The 27218-nt window shown below is 45.4% G+C and overlaps 1 protein-coding gene across 1 annotated transcript in view; it reads right to left on the minus strand.

Annotated features, from left to right (window-relative positions):
- Window positions 1-24291, minus strand: part of nav2a (neuron navigator 2a) — a 117646-nt gene extending 93355 nt beyond the window's left edge. Inside the window, exon 1 of the mRNA XM_076035014.1 lies at window positions 23969-24291. Coding sequence (XP_075891129.1) covers window positions 23969-24067 — 99 coding nt within the window. The 5' untranslated portion in view covers window positions 24068-24291. The remainder of the gene's footprint in view (window positions 1-23968) is intronic.
- Between the last annotated feature and the right edge of the window lie 2927 nt (window positions 24292-27218).

Raw genomic sequence — 27218 nt, forward strand, 5'->3', positions numbered from 1 at the left:
GGGGGGGGGGTTCACTATCTCTCAACTCCCTCGTATCTGTTCTTTTATTTTATTTTCCACTTTACTTATCTTATTTTATTCTGACTTCTATTTTTTTTTTTTTACTTTATTATCATTTCATTATAACTTATCTCAAATCCGGCTCCGCACATTCAGGGGACCTCAGCCGCTTGCATTCGACCGACGCAGTCGACGTGAAAATAATCTTCAACATGTAGCGTCACAACATCACACTGCAGCGGCCAATGTGTCCAGCAGGGGGCTTGCAGCCGCCGAGAGGCCTCTTGACGGGGACAGAGACGCTGCAGAGACGCTGACTTCAGTCAGTTTGTGTTTGGTAAAGTGCCACCGCCAGCGCCAGTGGACCTGTTGGGTTATGGATGAACCAAACTGGTTCGGTGGAAAAACGTCAGTGATGAAATCAAAGGTGCATTTCAATGAACGAGTGCGACCGACAGCAACTGTTCTCTCCGCTGTGTAAGTTTTCCACCTTAAAATCAACTTTTTTTGTCTGACAGCTTCATAATAATAATAATAATAATAATAATAATGATAATGATAATGATAATAATAATAATAATAATAATAATAATAATAATAATAATAATAATAATAATAATAATATCTATAAGTAATTAATCTGATAATTAATTACTGATAACCTGTTCATTCATCCACTAAAAATGTATTAATTCATTCTTTATTTATTTATGTATCATTTTCTTCATACATTCACCCATTCCTTCATTCATCCATTCATTAATTCAATCATCCATTCATTCTTTATTCATCAATTTATCGTTCATTCATTCATCCATTCATCCCTGCATTCATTCATCACTTCATTATTCGTTCATTCATTCATTCGTTTATCCATTCATCTGTGACAAAAGGCACAACAGCAGTGGTGGTGACCATGGTGAGGATGAGGGTTTCCCCTCCTCTCATCCCTCCATCTCCTTCAGCCTCCAGTGGGACCACACTGTCTGACCAGCGCCTCCTCTCTTCTCCTCTCATCCCTCCATCTCCTCCAGCCTCCACTGGGATTACACCCTGCAACCCTCCTCCTCTCCTCCCTCTTGCAGGCGACGCCTCCACATCAAGATGAAATCCACTTGCTTCGTGAGTCTTTTATGAGAATAAAATCACATTTCCGCCAAAGAATGCTTCCTTTATTTCTTTCTTTTTCCTTCCACAGTGTTGCAGAAGCAGCCGCCACCTCTTCCTTCCTCCACCGCCGACTCCGCCCACCTGCTCTTTGTCATCAACTCCATCCCCCCATCCCCCCGCCACAGTTCTTGCTAGAAGGTCTGGCCATTAATCCACATAAGATTCCATCTATCAGCTCCTCTTCGCGGCTGCTGATAGCCGCTCTGTCTTGAATGCACACAAATTAATTTTGTGGCCTTTTTTTCTGACCTGTAACAACCAGGAGATAATAAATGGAGGTGGTGTGGGGGGGCAGGGGTCGGGGGGGGGGGGGCGGATTGGTCTTCCTTTCAGATGGATGCTCCTCCTCCTATGGCGGCACAGCAAAGATTTCAGCTGCACGTCCGTCTGCACAAACTCCAACCTGAGGAGCTTTTAAAGTGGTATTCCAGTGCATGGCTAAAGCTAGCGGGCGTTCAGGCAACATTTGCAGGCTAAATTTTAACAAGCAACAAAAAAAGAACTGCAGATGATCACAACGAGCCTCGTTTCCACTGGACCGCCGGTTGAAGCAGGTCGTTTCAGGTGGAACCCAGAACCAAGAACCTTGGAGATCTTCTGTCATCATCACGATCACCATTCATCCTCAGCCTGCTGGGTGGTGGAGGTGGAGGACCTGTGACTCTGCCCACGGTGTCATTTCACTTTGATTTTGGTCACACAGTCACAAGGTCTGAAAAAAAAAATCCTTCATCTTCAACTTTCCACAGCAGTATACAGCAGCAGCGCCCCCATCAGGGCTCAGCCAATCACTGCCACGCGACCAAGACAGAAAGCTAGAAATTGAACTGATGGGCCCTCTGTAAAAACTAAAAACTCCTGCAGTGATCAGTTAAACAGACAGGATGACTGATTTCACTGCTTTCTGTGTATTTTCACAATCAAATCAACCCAATTGTCAAACTGTCCTCAAGCTGGAGAACTCAGATTCAGAAAAGGGGTGCGGGCAGGAGGCAGCCTGCTAGCCTGTACACAACGCTTCCTGCCGGTCTGCTGGGCCTTTGATGCTCCTCCCAGCAGCAGCAGCAGCTCCTCCATCCTTGATGTGTCAAACTTTGTCTCGCCTATAAATAACCGCTGTTACAAAATGCACCGCAGGAGACGATGTGTGTCGTGAGGTGAGACGGCGAGGTGCGCCGGCTGACTGACAGCTCTGTGAAATGATGATGCCGTGGAAACAAGGGCTGGGGGGGTGGGGGGGTGAAGAGTTGGGGGCAGGGGGGTCGGAGGGAGGTGATGTCTCCCACTGACGAAAGTCGTGTGTGTTTGTTAGAAGGGTGTGCTAAGCCTGCCAGGAGGGCAGCTAGCCCAGCGGTGAGCTAAATGTTTTGACTGGTGGGTTTTTAACTTTAACAGAGGGGGCCGGAGCAGGAAGCAGATGGAGGGAGTGTTTTGAGGATGCACCTCATGGGAGAAAAATATATATCATGGGATATAACACATGTGCTTTCATGTCAATTGAAAATGAACAAATGCAATGTTACAACAAAATCAGTGTCTTTGAAGCCCCACGGTATTCAGCTCTTTATTGAAGTCCACTGAAAACATGGATGAAATACAGCTATTTTATCACTTACGCATTATTAAAAAGCTTTTAAACGGGCCGTAGTCGCCCACACCTGAGCTAGCCTGTTAGCTAGCATGTTAGCGTGACTGTTAGCAAACAACCAGCCGCAAATCACCCACTCCCTTCTTCCTCCCCATACAGGAAGTTCTATGTAGCCAACTATAACTATATGGGGACTCATTAGCCAAATGAAGAAAAAACTTTCGGACGTCACTCTTGGTGCTGTTAATAACGTCGTTAAATTAACACTTGGCTCCTCTCGCAGCATCGTGGGAAACATTGAGTGGACAATATAGAGAATACTGAAAATCTGGATACCGCGACAAGATGGCGTTGCCCAGGCATGGCAAACTATAGCCCGTTAAGCTTTTTAATCCGGCCCGCCAAACTTGAAGAAATTAAATTAATAGTGAGTCAGTCATAAAATAGCTGTATTTCATTCATTTTTTCCCCCCCAGTGTTTTAAGAGTCATTTCAATAAAGAGCTAAATACTGTGGGGCTTCACAGAAACACGTTTTGTTGTAACTTTGCTTTTGTTCATTTTCAATTGACATGAAAGCACCTGTTTTCTACATATCCCATGATGTATATTTTGCTCCTATGATGTGGGTCACCAAAACACTCCATCCACCTGAGTAAAAAGGATTGCCCAGCCCTGGCGGGAGCCTCAATGCAGTCAGTCAGCAGGGGGCGATATCAGACACAGACACTCGCTGAGGCCCACAAGGGGACACACAACACATCACATGACACCGATCAGCTGACTGTCCTCTGCTGCAGCGGTCCACGTTCCTGCAGCCCTCAACATCCACTTAAGCAAAGGACCCAGACGGGACTCGCGGGGGGGCAACACCTCAGTGACGGGGGAGGGGCGGGGGTGTGCATGGGGGGAGAGGTCGTGTCGCTAACGGCCTCATCATGTGACGGCGGAGTCCCATTATGAGGCTCCTCCCCCACTTCATAAATCAGCTGCTGGCGTGACAGCGCTAGCAGCTGATTCCATCTCTACATCCGTCTGGAGGGAGGAAAGAGCGAGAGAGAGGAGGTGGAGGGAAAACCCTGAGGGTTGACTGCATGAAACCCTGGTCTCTCACCCAGCAGAGGAGCGGGAAAACATCTGGACTGGTGGCTTCTAAAATGTGACAGAGGGGCTGGAGCAGGAGCAGATGGATGTGCTTTAATGTCTATTGAAAATGAAAAAAAGTCTTTGAAGCACCACAGTATTTCGTTCTTAATTGAAATGACACTCAAAACACTGAAAACGTGGATGAAATACAGCTATTTTATCACTTACTGACTATTAATATCATTTCTTCAAGTTCAGCGGGCCGCATTAAAAAGCTCAACAGGCCACATATGGCCCTCCAGCCGCAGTTTGCCCAAGCCTAGCTTAGACTCACTGGGTTCCTAACACACAGATGATTTGTGATTTATTTATTTCACGGTCAACGCTCGATGAGCACCAGTTGGCTTTCTCGTTTTTTTTCAAAGCATTCATTCATTAATTCAGTCGTTCATTCAGAATGTCATCTTCTCATTCACATCGCTGGGACTGGCTGCCCAGTTTGGCCCTGTGAAAAATATCTCTCTTCATTTTTACTGTTTCATAATCAACGTGGCGGATCCCATCGCAGGCCGATTGACTATTATATTTATGCGCAGCCGCCGCTTAGCATTAATTGATGCACATTGCAGCGACTCCCCCAGCCGGCGGAATTTCACCCTCAAATAATCATGATTTATTGACCCTGCGTCAGCTGACAGCAGCTCCACTCGCATTGTTCCAGAGCCGCAGTCAAGCTTTATTACAGCAGCCTGCACGCATTAATGTGTATGTGTGTGTGTGTGTGTGTGTGTGTGTGTGTGTGTTTGTACACTGTGCTAGCACGCTCATGACAATTAAAACCAAACATGACTGCAAACAGCAGAATTTTCCAGTCAGTCTTTTCACATTTAGCGCCACCTTGTGGTTCAAGACGAATGACAGTGTGTTGCAGCTAGCGGTGGTCACGCCAGACACGTTACTTTTTCATCCGATCTCGTGGAGGTCAGCAGCCTCCTCGCTTCTCATTGGGTTTCGGAGTTTGCGTTAGCGTTAGCCAGACGGAGAGGGGAGTACTGCAGCCAATCAGCAGCAAGTCAGCGGGGCGGGCCTATGCTGATCTCTGTCGCAGTGAAAAATAAAATAAACTGCGACCCGCATTTACATCGACCAGGTCAAATCTGATAATTAACGTTTAGCAGAAGCACAGAAGGTGAGCCTGAATGTTTCTGCAAAAGAAACAGCCAATCAGAGCGCGGCGCTGCACTCTGTGAGTAATTATATCTCGTAAAAAAAAGGGCAGTTTGAAAGGATATTAAAGCATCAATAAATTTACGCGGAGGAAAACGGAGAATCTGAGAAAAAAGGGAAAAAAATGCAATATTCAAACAGCAGTCGCCTATTCAAAAAACACACACACGCACACGCACAGAAAGAAGGCGACAGCAGGGGGAAAAACACACACACACACACACACACACACACACACACACACAATGTAACGCCAGTCGTTACCACGGCAACGGGGCACTGTGGACATATTGAGGATTTATTAACAAAAAAAGAGAGAGAGAGAAAGAAAAAAAAAGGCTGGTTGGCAGTCTGAGAGCAGAGACACAGACTGCAGAGAGACAACACACACACACACACACACACACACACACACACACACACACACACACACACACACACACACACACACACACACACAGCTAAAAGCCACGGCTGCTGAAAAGGGTCCCAGAGATCAGATCTCCAGGAAGCTGCAGCATGTTTAGCCCTCTGTTTACAGCCTGCTGCTGAAAACAGCAGCATGACACTTCTGTCCTTCCTTCCCTCCCTCCACCCACACCCACACACACATACACACACACACACACACACACACACACACACACACATTGTGGGTGAAGTTCACTTTTCCCTTTCCTCTAAATATAAAACAACTTCAAAACTTCAAGAAATCAATTCAAAAACGCGCACACAACCTCTTTGAAAACACCTTTAAAGCAGTGTGATGATGATGATAATAAATAAATAAATTGCCTTGACAGATGACTACAAAGCCGTTCATATAAAAATAAAACAGCAGCCGCTTGTTTCATCACTTTCACTTCATCTCAGATTGAAGTCAGGTGTGAGTATAAAATTAGCCACCAGCTAGCGGTGGCGGTGACAGCGCGGCGGAGGCGTCGTCGCATTCAAAGGCAGCGAGGCGTGGCGAGTCAGATCAAGGCCAATCGTCTCGTCCCTCCCCCGCCCCCCGCCTACTCCCCTCCTCCCCGTCTCCCCCGCTGAATTATGCATTTATTCAATCCACACATGCCCAGCCATCACTTCACTTCCTTTCATCTTCCCAGTCGTTTGCCCGTTAGCGCTTATAGCGTTAGCGCCGCGGGGGCGGGAGTGTGGTGGGGGGCTTCGGCGAATCAAAAAAAAAAAATACATTGCCACGAACATTGGTATCGATATATATATTTTTTGTCGATGTGCAAAAAAGTGCGAGGAGTCGGCACAACAATTTACATTTCTATCTACATAATGTGTCCTGAGGTTAGTCGAGGCTAGCTGAGACTAGCACGGCAGAGTTGCAGGTGTCTGTGAAGACCGTTGCACTCAGGTAGCAGGTAGATATCCAGTCACCTGACTAACGTTCCGCCCAGGCACATGAGACAGTTTCACTTTTTGTTTTTTGAGTCGGAGGGAGAAACAAAAAAAGTGGGCAAAACCTTTTCAAGACCAAGCCGTGCGATTTAGCGACTTAGCTTGTCACGGCTCACTGACCCTCCTTCCTCTGTTCCCGCTCCTGGAGACACATCATTAAATCCAGTAACGTAACACTCGTCAGAAGAAGACCAGTACACACACACACACACACACACACACACACACACACCGATACAATTCAGCGTCACTTCAGTGACTTCAGTTCAACAGTTCAACAAGACAGAGGCGCCAAATCTCCAAATCTGCTCCAGGAGAGAGAGACTGTCATTCTATTTGGTAGGAGAGTGGTGTGGTGGGAGGGAGGGGGGGGGGAGTTGGGGGTGAAGGAGTCCAAAGAAAGAAAGAAAGTAAGAAAAGACGTTGGCCAAACCTGAGAAAGTGTTGGAGTTTCCTGCGAGAGGCTTCCTGGCTTCCTGGCTTCCTGCTTCTGATGTATTGAACTGAGCGGCAGCAGACGGTAATGAACTTTGACCTGAACATGAACATTTTTTTTTTTTGCTCTATTTTGTTTAGGGTTTATTGTTGTTTATTGCTACCGTTTCCTCTTTGGCCCAGGACCACATTGGTAAAGAGGCGACCCAGGGTTGAATATTAATAGGGACGCCAGCAGTCACAGAGAATGACGTGCAATAAAAGTTCTGTAGAGATTAAAAACCTGAGAGCCGTTCACACTGAGCTGCTGCAGGACAGGAAGTAACAGGGCCGCGGCTATTGATTGTTTTTGCCATTGAAATTTTTATTTAAATGGCAAATATTTAAATGGTATATATATATATGTATATATATATACATATACATATACATATATATGTATATATATATACATATACATATATATCTATATGTATATGTATATATATATATGTATATGTATATGTATATATATGTACATATACATATATATACATACATATATATGTACATATACATATATACGTACATATATCTATATATGTGTGTACTAGTATACATATATATATATATATGTGTGTACTAGTATACATACATATATATATATATATATATATATATATATATATATATATATACATATATATATATATATATATATACATATATATATATACATAAAACCAAGGAACAGCAGACCCTAATATTTCAATGAAGCATCGATTCAGGAAACTTGTAAATAAGGATATGATTTATAGAACACAGTCAGTCTTAATGAGGACTCTGGTGCATTCACTGCACTCCCGGTAAAATCACGTTTGGTTTGTGGGCGGGGTGGGGGAGTGAGGAGTGGGCGTTATGCGGAGGCGATCAAAGTACGTAGATGTTGTAAGCAACAGACTGACTTCATTCATTTTGAGAAGTTTTTTTCCGAGAGTGACAATGAACAAATTTTCTTCCCTCCGAAATAAACGTTTCCTTTTATGGCCACACCCCCATTCTTCTTTTTCTCCTTCTTCTTCTCCACTGTTGACATACCTGTCTACAGTGGAGGCACCAGACTCTAAGTGGGAGCTTGGATGTATTATTATAAGAACTGGATACCACACTGCCAATATGACTGCGCATTATTTATTTTTTCTTTCAAAGGTGGCCACTCGAGGTACTGCAACCAAAAAATTCCTATGTGGCCCAAAAACCTCCCCTCCCCCCCATTAAAACAAAGACCAGGACGACCTCTGACCTCAAACACGATGATCACATGATCACAAGAGAACAGCAAGCTCACAATGGTTTACGGCTTGTGATGGGACAACAACAACAACAGGGTCAGAGGTCAGGGGTTGAAGGTCTCTTCCTCCATCTCCCTCAACTCCCCTACTCCTCATCCTACCCCTCCTCCTCCTTTCTCCTCCATCTCCCTCTTCTCCCCTACTCCTCTTCCTACCCCTCCTCCTCCTTTCTCCTCCTGCTCCTCCTCCATCTCCCTCTTCTCCCCTACTCCTCTTCCTACCCCTCCTCCTCCGTTCTCCTCCTCCATCTCCCTTTTCTCCCCTACTCCTCCTCCTACCCCTCCTCCTCTGTTCTCCTCCATCTCTCTCTTCTCCCCTACTCCTCTTTTCTCCCCCTGGTGCTCCTCCATCTCCCTCTTATCCCCTACTCCTCCTTTCTCCCCCTGGTGCTCCTCCATCTCCCTCTTATCCCCTACTCCTCCTCCTACCCCTCCTCCTCCGTTCTCCTCCTGGTCCTCCTCCATCTCCCTCTTCTCCCCTACTCCTCTTCCTACCCCTCCTCCTCCTTTCTCCTCCTGCTCCTCCTCCATCTCCCTCTTCTCCCCTACTCCTCCTCCGTTCTCCTCCTGCTCCTCCTCCATCTCCCTCTTCTCCCCTCCTCCTCCTCCTTTCTCCTCCTGCTCCTCCTCCATCTCCCTCTTCTCCCCTACTCCTCTTCCTACCCCTCCTCCTCCTCCTCTCCTCCTCCCTTTCTTCCTCCTACTCCTCCCCTTCCTTCTCTTCCTCCTCCTGCTCCTCAGACGCTGCTGAATGGAGACTCACACCAAAATACAGAAACGTCTGAAACAGCGCTATCACTGGGCAAAGTAGAACATTTCACTTGCACTTCAGAGCTCAATTCTCCTCACATCCACACACACACACACACACACACACACACACACACACACACACACACACACACACACACATACGTATAGAACCACAGGTTTCCATTGGTACTATGAGAGGCAGCAGCCTGCGGTCAGCTCAGTGGAGGGAGGGGCTGAGGAAGGAGCTCAGACTGAGTCCCAGGTGGGACTTTGACTTGGAGCGCTGGAGCCTTGAACAAGGAGCAGGGATGTGGAATTCTGGATGTGCTCATGAGAAGAAGCTCTAATGTTAAGTGTTGCTGAGGAACCACATGTTCAAAGTCCACTGACTCTGATTTAAATTTCGCAAACTTGTAAAAAACTTGGTTTCTAAAGAGCGAAATGATCTTCTTCCACCTGCTGCCACAGCAGGATTTACAAGGTTTGACGATGAGAAATCAGGAATCAGGAATCAGAGAGATAATGTCCTGCAGAGCATCAGGTTTAAACTGCCGGACGTATGCTGGCCCCCCCTGCTGGCAACATGCTCGCTCACCGTTTTCATATAACAAACAATAAATAGAGAAATAAATAAATAAACGTTTATTGCTTTTTCTCCAGAGGAGTAGATGTGGATTATAAGCAGAGCAATAACTGCTGCGGCATCATATCTCCTGGTCAGCCAATCACAGGCCCCTGACCCCTCCCTCTGCCGTCCACCTTCTTTTTCCTCCTCCTCCCGCTCCTCCTCCTCCTCCTCTGGCTCAGGCCGGAGAATCGTTGTGGTGTGCGATGTTGTTATTCTTTATTCTGCAAAGGGTGTATATGTACATATATATACAGTATATATATATACACATGTACATATATAGACGCAAATGTGTGTATGTTCTCTCTCTCTCTCCATTTATATATATATATATATATAAATATATACACACACAGACGCATACACATTTATATGTGCACTGCAGTGCTTTATTAAAAACCCAATATCTGCCATCACTCACTCAGCACTCTAGTGCGTGTGTGTACACACACACACACACACACACACACACACACACACACACACACTCGGCAGTGCATTTCCATTTATCAGTATTCACCTCAGCCCCCCAGCAAACAGCCAGATGAAATGCAGGGAAGGTGAGAGACCAGGAGAGGAGAGGAGGTGAATTTTCGAAGTGGAAAAAAAAAAAAAAAAAAAAGCATCAGACTCGACATCACAGGAACATCCCATAAAACCTCCCAATTACCTGCAGGCAGCGCAGCCAGCGCTCCAGCGGCCACACACACTGGAGCAGCGAGAGAGAAACTAGAAATTATTCAGTGGAAATGTGTGTGACAAGACCGGCTCGGCGCTTTTCTGCGTATATTCCACCACCCTCTCTCTCCCCCCCCAAAAAAAGATATGAGATAAGAGAGCGAACAGGTTTTTCTAAACAGCTTTTGTTGCTGTTTTTGTTTGGGGCTTTGGAGGTGAAAATGGTTTCAAGCGCGTGCTTGCGCGAAACAACACGGTTTCGCTGGGTTTCCCTTCTTCTACCGTTCCACTCATCTCCATCTAGTAGATAGCCGGAGAAGCGCTGAAGGCTTCAAAACTAGCACAGTCGGTGGAATCACATTCTAATCATCACCACTAGGGGGCATTGTGACAAAAAGGAGGGTTAATTTCATTCTGAGGTAGTGACTTTGAAGCTCGAGCCAATGGAGAAAGTAAATTTTCTGGCATGCACGCTATCTGTGCTTCCTCTTCATCTTCCTCTTCCTCACCTCCACCTATATATCCATATTTCACATCCAGTTACCTGTTTAACGCTCTTCGATATTCACAGACTCACAAGCAACATTTTTCGCGAGGGGATTCTAATAGACCATAGGTGTCAAACTATGGCCCCTCGGGCCAGATTTGGCCGGCAGTGTAATTATACAGTACTTGGCCCGCGGGGCTATTAATACAAAAACACTGCTAGAACTGGCCTGCTGGTATTATACAGCACATGTAACCGATAGTACTACAGATCCCAGAATGTTCTGCTGGTATTTTGGCGCGTCATTTAGGACAGGATGTTTATCAAAGTATATTTTTATTGTTTAATTTGTTTATTGTTGTAAATTTTTTTAATGTATTATTAGCCAGTGGGAAAAGGTCACTGTTGAAATTTAAATCGGAAGGCTGCAAATAAAAAAAGGGCCATACAATTTTTATTTACATTTAATTTATTTTGATGAGTTTTTCTTTTAAGTTAAATTACGATTTAATACAATTTTGCATGTGTGGAATATTAAGTTATTTATTGTATAGTTGTATTGCTTGTTTCATATTCAGGTTGAATCAAAACATGTTTGGGTTCATATAAAAAAAAAAAGGTTCACTGTTCTATCTGGAGGAAGATTATTATTTTTTTTTCAATAAATATCAATATTGGCCTGCGACTTTGTCCAAAGTTTTAAATTTTGGCCCAGTTTGACACCTCTGGACTAGACTGAGACAAAATGGCCACACATGCTATAAAAAGTCCAAACGCCTGTCAAGCTGAACTGAGTGCAGAGCTGAGCTGGAGAGGAATCTAAGAGTTAGCCGCGAGCTAACTGATTTTTAACTGCACTTGCTGCCTCCAATTCTGAGGAGCTCTTACAGAGAGAGAGAGGGAGCAAGAGTGACAGAGAGAGACTGATCCAGGGGTGGAACAAAAGCTCTCTCAGTCACTCATTCATGTTCACTATTCACAGCAGGTTACCTGGCGCTAGCTAGCTAGCTAACAAGCTAGTTAAAACCCCCGGCTGGAATTTGGAGTCCTGGAATCCTTTTTTTTCTTCAACCTGCGACCTCCTGACTGGAGCACCGACGGAGGGATTGCTGGAGATACAATGAGGAGACGTCACCTGACTTGAACCCTTGAGCCAGGTTCACAGTCACATGACCAACGGTAGCGACAGAAACGGTCTCAAAGTGCGAATTAGCACTTGCACCTTTTATCTTTACTGCTCTGAAAATCCTTCTGGCTTGTTTGACACATTCACGATCTCCCAGTTAATAACAAAAAGGTTTAGCTTCTTCTTTTTTTTTTCTTGCTCCCGCTACACCCGTAGTTACATCATCAAGTGCAGACTGTAAGGGGGCGGCAGCAGTGGCGGCGGCGGTTCCCACGGTGAGCGAAGGGGGCAGACAGAGGTCTGCAGTCTGGTCACGCAGCAGAGAGAGACGAAAGGAAAAGACAGACGCTCAGTTTTAGAAGATGATGATGAGGTTCTTTTAGTTTTGGGGTAGGTCAGATGAGTGAGGGGTCAAAGGCCGAGGTGTCCGTTGACCTTTGACCTCCGTCAAGGGGACGAGAGGAGGACTCCTGACTGGAGAAATCTGTTGTCACCACCAAGTCTCAAAGTTGTCCCAGATGTTGCCTGAAGGGATGGATTGAAAAGCGAGTGTCAACGTGTACACAGTCAGGATTGCCAGGAAGAGGAAGAAATTACAATCTGTCAGGGCTGATGAGAAGAAACATGATGACTCCACCCTCTTCCCTCCCTCCATCCTCCACCCTGCTCCTCCATCCTCTCTCCCCCATCCTCCTTCCTTCCTCCATCTTCCCTCCTCGACCACCAGCCATACTTCACCCTCTTCCCTCCCTCCGCCATCCAACTCCCTCTTCCTTCCTCCCTCCATCCTCGTCCATCCTCCTCCACACTCCTTCCTCCGTCCTCCACCTTCCAGTTATCGGCCATCGGCCCACGCCGACACAACCAGCTCCACTTATTGCATTTCCACAGAGTCGAGGGTTCCTCATCGTTATCTCCAGCAGCTTACGGTTGTTGATCCTCCACCTCTGACCTACTCCTCTCATCAATTCGGCCCGCCGCCCCGCGCCGCTCAGCTTCACGCCTCTGATTGGCTGGTGGGTGGGGGTGCGTGGGTGGGGGGTGGCTGGAATCTAGCTCCGACTGGCTCTGCTGGGCTCTTCATTCATTAGCCAGCAGCCCCGGAGCAGCGATGTGATGAATGAGCTTCTCTCCTCTTCTCAGCCAGCCATCGTAGCAGGCACGTTGCAAGCATGTAAAAAGGGAGGGGGGGGGGGGGGAGTCAGGGGGAAGGTGGTGGTGGTGATGGGCGGTGGTCTTGAAGCCAGGTCTGCGAAGAACGCATCGCTGCACAGCAGCCACAGCTGCAGCTCAGCAGTCTGCAGGCTTCCAAAAATCAGTTTACTGCAGTGGAAACTGGGGGCGACCCGATATCTGATAATAATGTTGGATATCGGTCCGATATCAGCCCAAGAGGAGCAGAAACAAACAACCGACGCAACAGCTTGACTTCCCAGAGGACAACAAAAGGCTGTTAGCTACAAGAGGAAATGATGGAAGATGTGTTTACTGTGTAACATCACCTGATCAAGCCTGTTCTAACACTTTTCTAACAGCCTTTTACGCGCTACAAAATAAGCGATTTGTGATTAATCATATCGGATTGATATCAGTATCGATATCTAATCGTGCACAATACGGGACCTTGAAAACCTGAACAAGGACACTGGAAACACCAGTTCAAATGCAGTGGACAGAAAATAGAAAGAAAAGCCTGAAAATGATGCAGCTACTAAATCATTAATGTGATGTTTTTGTTTTTCCCATATTTGCTTATAATATGTTGGAGGAGGAGGATGCTGACCCTGCCATGAGCGAACCGCAACTGTTAATAAATACATTCAGGTCAGCATTTCAGCTCCAAGGTGTGTGTAGTTTTTTTTTTTTTACATGTTATCTCTGTTAATAAGACTGAGGCAATTATTATCATAAGTAAAATTATTATCAAAAGTAGCTACTGGCTATCCTAGCAGAGGCTAAATGATGTCATCACCTCATTTCCATAATGGCTCATGTCACAGAAATTGCTTTTAATTTAACCTTTATTACTTTATGGTCCACTAGGAGGAGCCGACAACCTCTAGTGAGCGGTCACAGGAACCACATGAGGAACCAGAACTACAGCCATTTGTCAATAAGTCCCCATCTGCGTGATTTCCCATCTGAGTCGGCAAAACTCTCCAAGAGCAGCAGAGAAAGTCACTGGATTTGTCGCTATTTGTCGCTGGAGGGCGCTTAGCACTGGCTAAAAGTAGGGGCTATAAGTCGGCAATACTGTCCTGTCCTCACATGCTAGCCTCGTCCTTCCACGAGAGAGAGAGAGAGAGAGAGAGAGAGAGAGAGCGAGAGCTCCATGTTTTTGTTTTTTGCTATTTGTAGACACACCGCAGTGTTTGCCTTTGGGACGAGTCGTGTTGGGAGGAGGAGGAGGAGGAGGAGCTGAAGTTGTGGAACAAAAACAAAAAACTGGAGGACTTGGAAGAAATAAGAAGACAACAAATGAACCACAAATCGTCCGCTCAAAACATCAAAACATCAAAATTCAAAAACAGGTTTTCCCCCAGTAAGATTAAATGTGAGAAAGAGTCCCAGTCGCATTTAGCATAAAGAAATAATTTAAATCTAAATCAAAATTTAAATTGGATTCAAATAACTGATGACTGTTTACCTGCTGGACTGAGGGGATAAACCCTGCAGGCCAAACAATCACAAAAATGATGACAACATTTATTAGTAAAGTGCTGCCACCTCCGTTCAATTAGCGCTACAAAGAGTGACCTGACTGGACGATCTTTATTTCTATATGTTTTTTTTTCACTTTTGCACAGACGTTCAAACCATTTACAATACTTTTTTGTTTCCTTCTCGGCCACAGCCAGGTCCCGATCAGACAGCGAGTCTGTCCCGTTCTGCTTCCTGGATTAATATTTGATCAGCATCAGGAACTCTGATGGATATTGATCGCAGCACGGTATTGATCCACCGCCCCCACCCCCAACCAACGCCCCCACACATACACACACACACACACACACACACACACACACACACACACACACACACACACACACACACACACACACACACACACACATACCTCCACCCCCTCTTATTGCTGGCTGCCATCACCCGCTCGAAGATGTCTCACGTGCATGTGCACGCACACAAACTCATACACACCTGACAGGCTAAAGGTCTTGAAGCACTGAGCAACACTGGAGTGTTTTTATTCTACATAAAATAATATAGTACAGTCTGACAGCGCTGCACCTGCAAAGATGCTCCTTGTTCTACATGCGTGTGTTTGTGTGTGTGTTTGTGTGTGTGTGTGTGTGTGTGTGTGCATGTGTGCGCGCGTATGTGTGTGTCTTGATGTGTTGTGGTTGGACATAAGGAGGCACGATCAGTTTTCCACCCAGCCCCCCCCCCCCCCGACACCGCCAGCAGCCCCTCTGACTCCTGTTAACAGCCCAGATTACATTACCACCGCCGCCGCCGCGACCTTGAGTCCCGTGTCACGTGACCCCCCCCCCACACACACACACACACACACACACACACACACACACCCAACTCCCTCCCAACTGGCGGGAGATGAAATCCCGCCGAAGCTCCGACTCCAGGAAGGTGGACAACCAGCGGTGATCCTAACCGTCCGTGACACCGCCTACCACACTAAGCCCCTCCCACTATCGCGAGGCATGGCCAATAGCGACCTGAATTGTCGTCGAGACTGTTTTTATCCATCCATCCATCCATCCATCCATTTTTCAATGCCCGCTTCCTCCTGCACTCAGCGTTGCGTGGGTCTGCTGGAGCCTCTCCCAGCTGTCATTGGGCGAAGGCAGAGCGACAGCCTGGACAAGAGACCAGTTCATCACAGGGCCACATCGAGAATAACAACCATTCGCACTCACACACGCCGAGGGACAATTTAGAGTTCCCAATTCACCACACAGGCATGTTCTTAAACTGTGGGAGGATCCACTACACAACGACTACATTATCCAACACAAACTCACACCACAACATCATCAGCACAGCGGATATTTCTGGTTAAAAACTGCAAATTTGAGTGGCTGTCTGAATGATGGCTTACACAAACAGACACTGGCTGTGTCTCAATTCAGGGTCCGCATCCTTCGAATGAAGCGTCCTCCGTCGGAAGGAAGCCTCCCCCGAAGGACTCGGCCGGGAAGGACGAACCCAAACCCGCCTCTCCGGTAACCACATGGGACGGTCTAGCCTGCGGCATTTCCTGGTTGCGTCACCACCATTCCCTACTGCTGGCCAACCCCAGAAGTGACGTTTTAACAGCATCAAGCTAACCATTGGTTCGCCATCCAACGATGGGGTTGGGTGTTCAAATAATTAAAAACCCTACGTTAAAAACTGAATATTTGATGTGAAATTTGTATACTTAAATTTATATATCTTGTCTTTGCCAGTAGGTGCCGCAATTTCAGCTGACTTCCCAGGATCCCAGGATGCTTTGCGTGCGGCTGCAAAAAAGAAGAAAGCTAAGGATAGTAGCGGTGCATCCTTCGAATCGGCTAAAAGTAGGGCGCATTTCGAGGGCGCATTTGAAGCGCCCTTCGGAATTTTAGGAATTGGGACAAGCCTTTGCACAGTGCTATGACGCAACTGACCTTCAAATGCATGCTTCGAAGGATGCAGACCCTGAATTGAGACACTGCCACTGTTTGGGATTGGGAGTTTGCTGTTAGCATCGCCATGCTAACTCCGACTGTCACGTCTTGGATGAGTTTTTTTGAGATGCCAGTCTGGGTTGAACTGCCCCCTTGTGCATGGGAGGGACTTTTTCAGGATTTTAGGATTTCTCAGGTTTCTCCGCCCCCTTCTAGGGAGAGGAGGGCGGGAGAAGGAGGAAGACAAAAGTTTCTTCTATAAACCAGTTACCATCTCTTCCTGGACCCATTTGATTGCTTTTCCCTCAAGCTGTGTCATATCTGCCCCCGACACGGAACACTTTCATAACTCCACCACCAAGGAAAATTAAATAAAAAAATATATCAAATATATATCTTATATATATATATATATATATATATATATATATATATATATATACATATATATATATATACACATATATATATATATATATATATATATATATATATATTGAAGTCGGGATTGGTTTAGGACAGAGAAAAAAAAATATTGCTGGGAGATCTTGAAGGAGGGATCAAATGGGAACCGTAACATCCCCCCCCGAGCCCCTGCCCACATCCCCCCCACACACACATAGACCCCTCCCACAACCCCCCATGCGCAAGCTCATAATTTTTTTGCTAATCTGTGCGTCGCGTTCAATCCATCAGAAACTGTCCCTCCTGATTTAATGCATTGGCAAAAAAGAAGCCGCTCCTTCCCTGCGCTACAAATCAGCCCTCAGATTGATGAGGAAGGTCCACTGCTGAAACCAACAACCCTCCACCTGAACATGGCCGTGGTGGGTTTGCAGTGGTGGCAACCGGATCTCCTGGTTGAGTTCAGTCTGGAATCTCTGGTTCTCAGGGCTTATCCAATCACAGGATGCATACGTGTGAGTTTCAGGGTAAGACCAGCTAGCGGGCCTTGGCATCGCAGACTTGAGATCTGATTGGCTATCGCAACTAACTGAGGTCCGTTCACTTACAGCAAACAGGAGCCTGCTGTCGGTTCTGCTGGCCTTAGGCTGATTTCATGGAACCTGATAACACAAGCTAGCTGAAATATGATTGGATCAAAACTCTACAATGCAACTAAGTTGCTATTATATGATATGCAAAGAACAGACTATGGAGAATAACTTTATTATCATATTTACCGAAAAATGTACTTTTCTAAGTATGGTTAGTCCAGCAGAGAAGGCCTAGCTGGCCTGCAAATAAAAAAAAGATGCATACGATTTTTAATTACATTTCATTTCTTTCTATGCGTTTTTTTTTGTTGTTTTTTTTATTAAATTTTGCATGCGTGCCATATGAAGCTAGTTATTGTCTAACATTAAGCTTTGCTTGTTGTTTGCTCGGTGTTAAAGCAAAACTTGTCGGGGTCCATATAAAAATGTTCACCGTTATATCTGGAGGATGATTTTCTTACAAAATAAATATCAATGTTGGACCTCGACTTTGTCCAAGTTTTACATTTTGGCCCCACTGTGTATTTGGGTTTGACACCCCTGGTCTAGAGTCTTAAAATACCAGACAATTGATTTGTTTCTTCTGCTGTGGCTCGGCACCGGCTGCCCTTCCTGGTGAGTGACAGGTCAGCGTTCTGCTGTTGGGGGTGGGTTGGTGGTGGTGGTGGGGGTGTTCTGTGCCCAGGAGTAGCCGAGGCTCCAGACCCTCCCAGCATCCCCGGCCACCTGGCCTTCACCCTCCTCAGGGCCCTGAGGGCCAGATGGTTCTGTATGGGCCATGCAAGAGCAAGAGCCGCAGCAGCAGAAGCAGCAGCATCCACCCAACCCCCAACACCCCTCATTCATCCATCCATCCATCCCTGGTCCCCACCTCCACCATCCTGTCACCACCACCCCCAATCCCAGCCCCCGCGGAGCCCCGGCGCTCGTCAGTGCTGCATGACTGGGCAAACACACAGTCCGTCAGCGGGACAAATCCTGCTGCAGCTGCCTCGGCTTTTCCAAAGAGGGAGTGATTTAGTCAGTCCTGGAAGAGAAAAAAATAGTCCCTTCCTGCATTTCCTGCACAATGCAAATGTGTTTTGGGCATTGCACCAAGTTAGAGCAGTATTTTTGTACTATTTTGTTACTTTCGACCTTTGCATCTAAACAATACACCCATCAGCCACTAGGGGCTCAACGTTAATCACTACCAGAGGAGGGAAGTAACGAAGTACAACTTTGTGACTGTACTTCTGTGGATTTTTCAGCTATCTGTAATTAACTGGAGTATTTCTTTTTCTGACCACTTTTTACTTTGACTTCCTACATTTGTACACAAATATCTGTACTTCCTACTCCTTACATTGGAAAAACATGCTGGTTACTAAGTCATTCACTTATAATTCACTCTAGCTGTTGTTCCTTGAAGTAGAGATATTTGAACTGTGTAGTTGTGTTGCTGAATATAAAATTGGACGATGTTTTAGAGGGAGATAACATTGGTTATTGTTATTAACAGTGTCAATATCCAACAATGGCTCACTGGTCAGAGCAATTACTGATTAAAATTTGATTGTGCTGCAGTTAAAAAAAAGAAAAAGAATTATAGTATTAAGAGCAGCCAAGCTGTTGAAAATGATCCAGATCAGTTCAGTCCAGATTATTCTTTCAAATACTGTACATTTCAAAACCTGTACTTTTTAAATTTTACTTGAGTAAAGGAGTTGAATCACCACTTTTACTTTTAACAGAATTCTTTTTTTTTTTTTTTTTTTTTTTACGCAAGTATCTGTGTTTTTACTTAAGTAAAGAATACTGTGACTACTTTTGACACCTCTGGTCACGACAGTTACAATACAGTACAACTTCATTGGCGAGTGTAAGAAAACTACATCTTGAAAACTACAAGCGTCCCGGTGACAATAGGTCACATGACGGAAGGACTGGAGAGAGAGAGAGAGAGAGAGAGAGAGAGAGAGAGAGAGAGAGAGAGAGAGAGAGAGTGATAGGGGTGCTTCCTTTACGTAGAGGTAAGATAAATGGTAAACGGGTGCAGTCGGCAGGTCAGGGTGTAAATCACACACTGAGGTAAAAAAACAAACAAAAAAAACAGCATCTGTGACAGGAAGCTGCTTGTTTGGGAGGCAGATTGTAAAAAAAAAACAAAAAAAAAACAGGTTGTAAATCAGACCTCCGCTTCCGACGCTGCAGCCACAAGAAAGAAGTGACGGCGCCGCGTCAAAACCTTCATCTTTTTTTATGACGACATCTTCCTGCTTCTGAGACACAAAAGACCGATAACTGGCAAGAAAGAAAAACGGTCCCGCGTCTCATTCATCCTGCCGGACGTGAATGTAAAGGTTCTAAAAAGGAAAAAGGAAAAAAAAATGCTGTACCTGCTGTCAGAGTCTGAGACAATTTGTAACGATAAGGATCCAATCTCCCAGAATCCCCCTTCAATGAATATCAACTGAGTGCGAGCAGACAGGTGTGTGTGTGTGTGTGTGTGTGTGTGTGTGTGTGTGTGTGTGTGTGTGTGTGTGTGTGTGTGTGTGTGTGTGTGTTCCTGTCGCACAATGAGCCTCCATTTCAACACAATGCATGGCTGATTCTCTCCCGCTTCTCCTGCTTCAGCCATCAGTGTGCTTGTGATTTGCTCAGTGAACAATAATACAGTGTAGCGGCGGGAAGGGGGGGGACACGTGCCATGTGAGCGAATGAATCAGGGGAACAGAATCCAATTAACTGCCGTCAGGAGGCCAGAGGAGTATCTCTTGCTCACACACACACACACACACACACACACACACGCACATTGAAGGGGAACTGTCGGGTGGGGGGGGGTTGAACTTTCAATTTGTATTCGAGTCGCACACCGGCTCCGTCTGGCTCAGCCTGGTGCAGCCCGCCTTGACCTCGGACCTCGTCCCACCTCCCGACTGCCACGTTTCTAATGAGAGCAGGGTGCTGGGTTATTCCAGGTACAAGGTCGCAGGTTCCAGGATCAACAAACTCCGAGTCTAATCCCAAACTCTGATTTTACTGAGCCTGAGCTGCTAAATTCTTTGGACCCCGTTCCAGGACAACTGATTTGAAGTACTTCAATCAACTCCAACCACATTGGCACGAAGCCCACATTAATGGAACGCTGGTACTACGAGTCACCATGGCAACCCTCAACATATTGCGGCCAGCTGGAACGAGACATTTTCATCCGCTCTTATGGTGAATTTGAACATATTGTTTAATTTTTTTATTTTTTTTTTTAAAAGAGAGAAAAGTGTCATGGGAGAAATTTTTTAGATTAATAAATGCACATTGTTATATAATTAGACATATACTCCGGTGAAAACAGCTTGAATTGTACTAAACACGAAACTCAGTTCTTATTTTGGCACAACGACAGAGGGGAGAACGGAACATAAATAAGAAGATCATAATCAAAACTTGTTATACGTATTCTGCAGAATTTTTTTTTAATCAAGTTAGATATATAATCAAGTATGAATAAAACAGTGAATCTGTAACTTTTTCTGTACCAGTCTCCTCTCTACAGTTTCCTTCACAGCAGGACACGGCAAATCCACCACAATCACACCAGCGTTCATTTATTCCAGTAGAGGGCGACACTCGGCAGCAGTGGTCGAAGTCAACCCTCTTTGTGAAACGGGGTGGAGCTGAAAACCAAGAGTTTCCCTCGTTTATGGCTAACAGAGTTTTCAAACCCCGGATGTCGGTGTGGAATTCAAAAAGCCCTGCGTGATGTGTGATCGGGATTGACGGTGATTTCAGTGGAGAGTTTGGGAGGAAGTCTTCCATCGAGAGCAAACACCTGGCCCGCAGCCATGCAAACGACTCCCATTTACAGCAGCAGCAGCAGCAGCAGCATTCACCAGAGAAGCTCCTGGAAAACTGAAAAACTGCAGCTGGGGACTTTTGGTCGGCGTCCCATTAATATTCATGTCCTACATAATAATCCCATGTGACTCATTTAGCGCACCTGATGGAATCAATAATTTACAGGGGGAGGACAGCAGACAGAGAGACTGTTGACAGATTCCTGACCAACGCACTGCAAAGATTCGGAAGATTCGGAATTGTTCATCGATGTGTGTGTGTGTGTGTGTGTGTGTGTGTGTGTGTGTGTGTGTGAAAGAGAGAGAGAGAGAGAGAGAGAGAGAGAGAGAGAGAGAGAGAGAGAGAGAGAGAGAGAGGACTGTGGATTGTCTTTGTGTGTCTTTCAATGAAGCCCTAGGATGTCCAGAGTGTAGCCCCGCCCTCTGCCCTTCAGCAGTTTGGGATTGGCTGCTGCAACACCCATGTGACCCGGAGGGGGCGCAGGAGGAAGTGGGTGGGTGTAGAAGATGGATGGATGATGGATGGATGATGATGGATGCATGATGGATGGATGGATGATGGACTGATGGATGATGATGGATGGATGATGGATGGATGATGAATGGATGATGATGGGCGGATGATGGATGGATGATGGAATGATGATGGATGGATAGATGATGGATGGATGATGGATAGATGATGATGGATGGATGATGGATGGATGGATGATGATGGATGATGGATGGCTGATGGATGGATGATGATGATGGATGATGGATGGATGGATGATGGACTGATGGATGATGATGGATGGATGATGGATGGATGATGAATGGATGATGATGGGCGGATGATGGATGGATGATGGAATAATGATGGATGGATAGCTGATGGATGGATGATGGATAGATGATGATGGATGGATGATGGATGGATGATGGATGGATGATGATGATGGATGATGATGGATGGATGATGGATGGATGATGATGGATGGATGATGGATACATGATGAATGGATGGACCATTTTCCTTCACTTTCTCACTCACAGAAAGGGACAACGCAAAAAAACGAATTCTATGCAGTTTTAAAATAGAAACTTGCGTTTGTTTTAAGTCATTAATTAACGAGGCAAAGCTACATTTTCATTGTCAATCGCAACTTTGGAGAAAAAATTAGTTGAGCTATCATCTGTGAATAAAAAAAACAAACAGTGAGAGCAGGAGGATGATCAGGACGGTGGATTCCTTCATTCCTCCATCGTAGACATCACCACACAACCACCTTCTATATCTAAACAACCACCAGGCATCTCTAAACAACCACCAGGCATCTCTAAACAACCACCTTCTATCTCTAAACAACCACCAGGCATCTCTACACAACCACCAACACGCAACCACCAGGCATCTCTACACAACCAGCAGGCATCTCTACACAACCACCAGGCATCTCTAAACAACCACCTTCTATCTCTAAACAACCACCAGGCATCTCTACACAACCACCAGGCATCTCTACACAACCACCAGGCATCTCTACACAACCACCAGGCGTCTCTACACAACCACTAGGCATCTCTAAACAACCACCTTCTATCTCTAAACAACCACCTTCTATCTCTAAACAACCACCAGGCATCTCTAAACAACCACCAGGCATCTCTAAACAACCACCTTCTATCTCTAAACAACCACCTTCTATCTCTACACAACCACCTTCTATCTCTACACAACCACCAACACGCAACCACCAGGCATCTCTACACAACCAGCAGGCATCTCTACACAACCACCAGGCGTCTCTACACAACCACCAAGACGCAACCACCAGGCATCTCTACACAACCACCAGACATCTAAAAAAACATCAGAAATCTCTACGAAACCAGCAGACATCAAAGAAGAGCTCAAGCACGCCATTACTGGTGCTACGATCAATACAGTGACACCTTCTTTTGACACCTCCAGCTGCTTCCTCTGGCTCAGCACATGTTTCAAACTGGCAAAGGATATTTTAAACCTTAAATATGTGACAATACAATAGATAATATATAAACCCAGTTTCAACTGCTCAGTGAAGCACGGTTAGATGATCAATTAGCCAAAAATGATGTTGATGTTCATAAAACAGCTCATTTAGCCCTCTGTTTACGGCCCCCTGATAAAAAGTGACAACTTCAGGGACCTTCCACATTGATGGGGGGATGCTGGGATGGGGAAACAAGGTGGTTTTTCAGGGGCGGGGCCAACATTTGCTGACGGGTGTGGTCATTTGAAGGGCTGTGAGGGCCTCCGATGAGGGAAGTCCAAAACTAGCTGATTGGCTCTGTGGCCTAATTGGGTTTGGTCTGCAGTAACACTTCACCTATCTATCTATCTATCTATCTATATATCTATGAAAAACAGAAAAAGGGCCAGTGACTGGTTCTGAGAGTGAGACTCAAAACCAGTACAGGACTTCAAAACCATTTTTGGGAATTTTTGGGGACCTTCTAACAAAGAAGGTGGAACCAGCGTCCACTTCCATGAGCAACACAATCACAGCCAAGCACAGAGGGAACCAGGAAGCTCGGTGCTGAGACCAGCCAGCCACTCACCTTCTTCTGGTCTTCCAGGCAGTGCAGGGCAGGTCTCCTCCTCCGAGGCTGCTGCTGCTGCTGTGGATGCTCCTCTGCTCCTCCTCCAGTCTCCTCCATCGATGGTCCCTCAGCTCAAATATCCAGCCGGTTACCGCAGCAACAACACCGCTGAGGTCCTTCCGTCCTTCCTTCTTTCCTTCCTTCCTTCCTTCCTTCCTTCCTTCCTTCCTCGCTGTCCGTCCTCACCGTCCAAAAACAGGAAGTCCATCAACTGTGCTCCCAGCAGGCACCGACACCCGATCTCTGCCAGGATGCAACCTCAGCCACGAACCTCGTCCGGGTCATCTCGTTCCTCCTCCTCCTCCTCCTCCCCTTACTGCTTCTCCTCCTCCTCCTCCTCCTCCTCCTCTCAGTTCTGCTCAGTTCCTCCTGCTAGCATCGGGGCAGAGACGAGGAGGAGGAAACCCAGGGCGAGTCCCGGCTGCTCATCGCTCCACCAAAGACGAAGCATCACGGTCCGGAGGTCACCGAGGTCACCGAGGTCACAGAGATGAGAAGCTCATCATGACCCTGAACCACCTGGAGTTTCAATCCAGGTGTGGAATGTGGAGGCACAAAAAGAAGAAGAAAAAAAAGTGCATCCACCAGTTTTGTTTGGTTTTTTGGGAGAAAAAAAAATATCAATAAAATACAATAACCAGCAGAACTTGTCCAGGATTGTAGCCCCGCCCCTTCTCCCTACGACAAAGAGAAGAGGAAAGAGTTGAAATTCTAAAAACGCGCGCGCGCACACACACACACACACACACACACACGCGCGTCTGTCTCATGTGAATGGAAAGCAAAAACCGACATCGGACGTTTGTAAGGATTCCGGTTCCGTTCAATGTTGGAATATCACGCCAACATATGAATGTTTGAACTTATCTCTTTTTTTATAAAACAGAAAAACGTTGTTTGTGTGTTTTTTCGTTGTTGTTGTTGTTGTTGCTATACACATATTTTGCTTTGAGACGAAACAATGAAAACGATTCAGTAAGACCCTGAATGCAATATTGTCGGATCAGTTCCACTCAACTAGGAAGAAGAATTTGAATGCAGCATTTGCTGCGTAGTTTATTATCACTTAAGAGTGTTTTTAACATCACAAGTCTCAATCCAGACTTTGCACACAACAAGTCAGCAGTGCTCTAGGACGTGATGACTTTGACACCTGAACACAACTTTAACATGCACAAACTTGCTTCTGCACAGTTTTCGTTTTTTGTTTGTTTGTTTGATTTTAGAATGTTTGCTTGTTCCTACAACCTGCTGTGTTTTGTTTCAACCTGAAGCAAAAAAAAATGAAATAAAGAAAATATATATCTTCATGCTCTCGCCGAGGGTTTGGAGCTAGTGCATCATCATCATCATCATCGTGCCCCTGCAGGAGAAGCTGCAGAGACCTCACACGGAGAGCAGCAGCTGCCAGCAGCTCCGGCTCTGGGAGAGGTCCGCGAACGCCTCAAATTACCGACGGAAGATAAACCCGATCAGATAAACCAAAAGGATAGAATTTTTTATTTATTTATTTATTTTGCGGCGGAGTGCGTGAGTGCGCGCGTGTGTTTGTATGAATGAGTGTGTGTGTGCGCGCGCGCTGGTTCGCGGCAAGAAAGAACGCTCACCTTGCTACTTGTCCGCTTCCTTCGCCTTCGCTGCCGCAGACGCACCTCGCCTCGTGCACCAGCGCGGTCCGATCCTCCAACTGCTGCGTTCAGGTACTGTCGGGTAAAATCCACGAAAAGTCCATTCTATCAAAATAAAAAAATAGAATAAAGAAAACAAAAACAACAACAAAATAATCCCATAAAAAGCAACAAAGAAATCACTAAACCACTACTTTTCAAACTTCAGTCTGTATGACCCGTTTGTGATGTCACAGAGGATTTGTGTGAACTTGCCAAAGGTGAGCATCAGTTTTAACACAAAGCTAAAATCATGCAGCAGTTTCAGTGAGAAAGGCTGTACACAGAAGGCTCTATAGATGCTCTATATAGGTTTTTGTGTAATAAATAACAAGAGTTAAGTGTTGAGAAACACATAAGGGGTTAAAAAAAAAAAACATTTTTATTTTTTCTCATAATTGTAATGGCTTAACACTTTTACACTTTAGTGTTTTTACTTTTTTTTTCTTTGCTTTAAGCAACAAAAAAAATGTTTATTGATCACTAATATGCAAAAGCAATATCATCAGAAAGCCAATGTCTACCAATCTATCATCACCACTGTCACAAAAAACATAGTAAAAACTTTTTCTATTGACAGGATCTTTAATCCTTTACGTTGTTTTTGTATGCACTGAACGTTTCCTTCCAAAACCAGATAACTCACTGCTTTTAAACGAGGAGCACCTGAAGGCAACTTGAGGGTCTCGCTCGCCCGCTCGCAGCAGCACCATGACGTCACTGGGTACTTCCAGCGCCCTAGGTTTTTTTCCCGCCCCCCCAGCATCCTTGTGGGCGCCCAATAGGTTTCCACGGTGACACCTCGGTCATCTGTCCTTGACTGTCCTCTAGCGGTGATAAAGAAGAATTGTTAACAATTATTCGACGATCAGTATGCTGTAAGTGAAAGTGTTTTCCGTCATATAAATGTAACCGCACGCCATTGATCACGTTGACTAAAGGTGCACCCGACGATCATTCCGAGTTAATTTAGCATTTAAATTATTTTTTTTTAAGAAAAAGAAAAACCTTTATTTGAAATTTAAATATACAACGTACAGACACTCATTCAGCACAAATCAGAACACTCAAACACCCATATGAGGTTCAAGTCGTCAGTAAAAAAACAACAACAACAAAAAACAAAAAACCAAAATCAAATCAGGGAAAGGTAAGTAAAAGGTATAACAGCACAATAGCCCCTTTTTAGGTCTTTTGAGTTCTATTAAACAAATGTTAACAAAGTAGTGCAGCGTATAAGCACTTTCTCTTATTTAAGCATTAGTTGCAAGTATTTGTGTAGAGCATTTATGTAGAAATATTTGAAAACTTTGTAGCAGGGATTTGGAAAATCTCATTTCACACAAAATGACCTTTGACTATTAATAGCTTAATATTAATTATCAATAGCTACTAATAACTAGTAACATTTAGGATTGAAAAGTTGCGCAATACACCGCCAACTAGTTCGTGACGTCACAACCCCGCGGCTCGTACAGTAGCCAATCAGCCGTGGGCCCGCCTCATTCGGCAGAGGTTTACACTAGTACGCCTGCGCGTTG

This window comes from Nelusetta ayraudi, unplaced genomic scaffold (genome assembly GCF_046127955.1).
Source record: "Nelusetta ayraudi isolate G7.1 ecotype Tasmania unplaced genomic scaffold, CSIRO-AGI_Nayr_v1 ptg000002l, whole genome shotgun sequence".
NCBI lineage: Eukaryota > Metazoa > Chordata > Actinopteri > Tetraodontiformes > Monacanthidae > Nelusetta > Nelusetta ayraudi.